Here is a 3,660-nt window from a genome sequence, read left to right on the forward strand (position 1 = left end):
TTAGAATAGATCCTTAAATACAAAAGTTGTAGAGTTTTAAAAATGGTTTCCAATTCTTGCTTTTTTTTCTTTTTTAACATCTTCCGGAAGTACAGTCGTTGACCAAAATAAAATAGGACAAAGTGTTACCTTTGACAGTTTCACAATTCAAAGATTTGTGTAGTGTAACTGAGACGTATGTGTCTCAGATTACAACTTGATTTGACTTGACAATTGATTTACAAAAAGTTAGGTTGTGTTTTTTCACTTGTCATCTCGTCACTGTCACTATGTTCAATTGAATGATTGTGAGTTTTTGAAAAATTGTCGAATGATGACACTTATCAGAATTGTTTTTTTATTTTTGACACTTGTTTCCTAAGAGATGGATTTCGCAAAAATATCGAATTACACAATCGAAATTTACTTTGTCCTATTTTATTTTGGTCAACGACTGTACATAATAATGGAAAAAAAATTGAAGAATTAATCGAAATAGCGATAGCAGTGAAGTGTAACACCGAGGTGACAACCGAACTCGTTGCGTTTTGTCAAAAAATTATTACCATTACTCCTCCGTGATGCACTACCTGAATCCAAGATCAGGATATTTTGACCACCCCGAAGAATTGGATTCCTTCCTAAGGTCGAAACAGAAGTTTTTAGGGAAAAGGTTGCAATAAAACACTTGTTGGATAATTCGAGAATACAATTGTATATTTTCAATCAGTATCTTCTTTTAAATTTCTTGGGAATTGGTTCTGAACATCCATCCAGTCCTGTAAAAAATCATATGACAAGAACTCATGAAAGTTACGCTCGTGTCTTCCCACAAGTATTACATCCGTTGGAAAAAATGTCCGTTACAACACTCGTGTAGTAATATCAAAGTTTCTGGATATTTAAAAATCATGAATAATCACAGAACATAAAAACACAACAAAGTCAAAATGTGGAGGCGAGACGCCGGTAATTAATTATGTAACCTGATGAATAATAATAATTTAGACTTTTAGATGGATTCTAAACTTCTACCTTGTTTACAGAATCTAAAAATGTAGACAAATCTTTATGTCAAAGATTAATTTTAATAAAACTGAAAATAATTTACAAATCGCTTTTACACAAGTAGGGGTGATAAAAGCTGACATTTTTAATAATCACGATAGTGGTTTCTCGTAAATTTTCATTAAATCATTTCCATCAGTAAAGTTCTGAATGTCTCATCGGTATTTAAAACATTTGGATACTTACCAGATCCCACTATACAACTACGCAAATTAATTGATATTTTTAGGAAGTTAAAAAATATATTTAATGCAAAAAATCAGTTATCAACACCTCTCCATCTCCCATAAAGCCTAACATTACAACAAATTCTCACTGTCAAAAAATAAATAACTTCCATTAGAGACAAAATGGAGAATCCAGTAAACAACCCAAGAAGTCCTCCAAAATTCGCCATGAAATCCGAAAGGCCATATAATTCATGCCTTTCAGAACTAATAAAATGATTGACTCTGAAGTAAACTGTCAAGCTTGAGGCATGCGTTCTAAAATAAAAAAAAAAATAAACAATACAACCTTAAACACAAAACATTAATACTCATAATCATCCAAATTTTCGGATTTAACCATAAGGCCCACCAATTTCTTCCAGTCCCATTTCGTGTGCGACGTTTCTATATTGTAACTCAAATCTGTACAAAGTGGCAAACAAACAAACTCAACCTTCACCGAATCTCGAAACTTGTTCAGTTCTTCCAACATCAAGGCTCGTTCGGCTTCTTTAATACATTTGTACTTGCCCAGACCACAGATTTTTGTCGAATTTTCTCCTGAAAAGCGACTGTAAATACCTGTTTCGTCAAATGTCAACTACTCACTTGGCATAAAAAAGCTAACACAGCCGCAACTGTCCAGTGTGATGTTAGTCAAACACTCGAATTGACAATTCTGTTGGGAGTAGGTCCTGAAATATTTGAGCTTTCGTTCGGAAGGAAAGTAGCAGTTGCGTTTGGCCACATCAAACGTTTTTACCTCCTGGGATGTTGTTATTACAACAGGTTGGACAGATGCGACTACAGCATGGTCCAAAGGTATCCGGAAATATTCTTGGTTTAGTCTGGGCATTCGTACTGGGGAGTGGAGGACAACCTAGGAGAAAGTAAAAAGTGCCCATAATTGTCAAAATGGATCTGCGTACCTTATATCCTTGAATTTGTTTGCACATGAAGTCTATGTTTTCATTGTCAACAACAACAAGTAAATACACCGTGAATCCGTTGGAGGCTCCTGATAGTAAAGCTCTCCATGGATACGTCATAATATTGGAATTGTCTAAATATCCTCGTTCCATGTTCCAGGACATGGTGTCTTTGTCCACTTTATGGTAGTTTTCGTAATGGTATCTGTTAGTTTGTTGACATGAGATTAAAAATAATTTGACAGAAACTTACACAAGTTCGTTAAAAATGTGGCCACGATCCAAGATATTGAACGAATAGCAAATACCCTCATCTGTGAAAACTGGCGTGAAAGCGTCCTCACAGTTCTTTATATTCTGGCCCAGAAATGAACATTTAAAAAAACCTGGTTCAACCTTAACCTTAAAACAATATATAGTAAGAGATTTTAGAGAAAGATTGAAATTGTACCTCATCAAGTGTTTCAAAAAATTCGTTGGTAAAAGTGTCGTTTAAAATTGTATTTCGGACTTGCAATGGCCCTATTGGATTTTCACAGAGCTGTGTCATGTACTGAAGATTTTTGCTCCTTCCGGTGTTAAATCGCAATTAGATCAAAACAAAAAGTACGAAAATGCTTACTCTGCATCAGTTAGATTTAGCTCGTTCTGTTTCAGTATCAAGTCTTTAAAATTAAGTAACCGCTTCACTGATTTTACTTCGGGACAGATTGTGATTGCAGGAAATGGTATTTTATAGAGCGGTGTTTCTTTGGTGGCAAAGGTGACAATTACTGGAGTGTTGTGGTATTTCTCGCAAATTTGGAAAATCATAACACCACAACCCGAGAGACAAATCACAAAAGCAATAAACCACCATATTCTGAAAGTTAACTTGAGTTGTGAGCTGTGATTTTATGAACTTGACTTACTTTTCAAAAATACTTCGATCTTCCCCAAAATATCTAAATCCATGAATGCTTGTAGAGGCACAGTATTGTTTGAAATAATTTCGCATATTTGTTAGCGATTTTTTCAAGTGGTTGTTCGATTAGCGGAAGTTTTGGTCATGTTATCGACTCTGAGGTTTTCAATTGACTGCGAGAAAATGTTTTACAAACCGCTTTGATACAACCAACGTACGATTATATTTGTTCAGGAAATAAACGCGCTTCTCTATAAATAAATTCTTATGATGCGAGTGAAATTTACTATACAGGGTGGTATTGAAATGCGTCACCAAATTTTAACCACAAGCTACAGACTTCATGTATAACCCGGAAAAGATATTTAAAGAAGTCTATGTCAAAAAAGAAAATGACATTTGTTTATTGCGTTACATTTTTTTTAAATAGCTATTAGTCTTCTACGTTGTCCCACAACCTCGTAGGTAAAATTTCCGCACATTTTAAAAATACACCCTGTTTATTATAATTTATAAAACGTACACCAAAGCGGTTTCCTTGTTTTAAAGAATATTGCCTAGAGGTTACTTC

At 34.5% G+C, this 3,660-nt stretch overlaps 1 protein-coding gene across 3 annotated transcripts; it reads right to left on the reverse strand.

Annotated features, from left to right (window-relative positions):
* Positions 1–675: 675 nt before the first annotated feature.
* On the reverse strand, positions 676–3,271 carry LOC138138195 (pickpocket protein 28-like). 3 transcript variants are annotated; one of them, XM_069057985.1, is made up of 9 exons: positions 3,097–3,253; positions 3,026–3,047; positions 2,808–2,958; positions 2,637–2,754; positions 2,439–2,587; positions 2,186–2,390; positions 1,866–2,136; positions 1,586–1,817; positions 676–1,532 (listed from the first exon to the last, which is right to left on the reverse strand). In XM_069057985.1, the coding sequence occupies exons 2-9, from the start codon at positions 3,042–3,044 to the stop codon at positions 1,307–1,309; spliced, it is 1,371 nt and encodes a 456-aa protein (XP_068914086.1). In that variant the 5' UTR covers positions 3,045–3,047; positions 3,097–3,253; the 3' UTR covers positions 676–1,306. The 3 variants fall into 3 exon arrangements, with proteins under 3 accessions (XP_068914086.1, XP_068914085.1, XP_068914087.1); XM_069057984.1 differs by having other exon boundaries at positions 2,808–3,047; positions 3,097–3,271; XM_069057986.1 differs by lacking the exons at positions 2,439–2,587; positions 2,637–2,754 and having other exon boundaries at positions 2,808–3,047; positions 3,097–3,271.
* Between the last annotated feature and the right edge of the window lie 389 nt (positions 3,272–3,660).

Source organism: Tenebrio molitor, chromosome 9 (assembly GCF_963966145.1).
Source record: "Tenebrio molitor chromosome 9, icTenMoli1.1, whole genome shotgun sequence".
Classification (NCBI taxonomy): Eukaryota; Metazoa; Arthropoda; class Insecta; order Coleoptera; family Tenebrionidae; genus Tenebrio; species Tenebrio molitor.

Coding starts and splice junctions, on each gene's coding strand:
- LOC138138195 (XM_069057984.1), bottom strand. CDS start 3,182: ATGCGAAATTATTTCAAACAATACTGTGCCTCTACAAGCATTCATGGA. Junction 2,137..2,185: donor AACAAATTCAAGGATATAAG/GTACGCAGATCC, acceptor ACTTTCTCCTAG/GTTGTCCTCCACTCCCCAGT. Junction 1,818..1,865: donor TGTTAGCTTTTTTATGCCAA/GTGAGTAGTTGA, acceptor GTCGCTTTTCAG/GAGAAAATTCGACAAAAATC.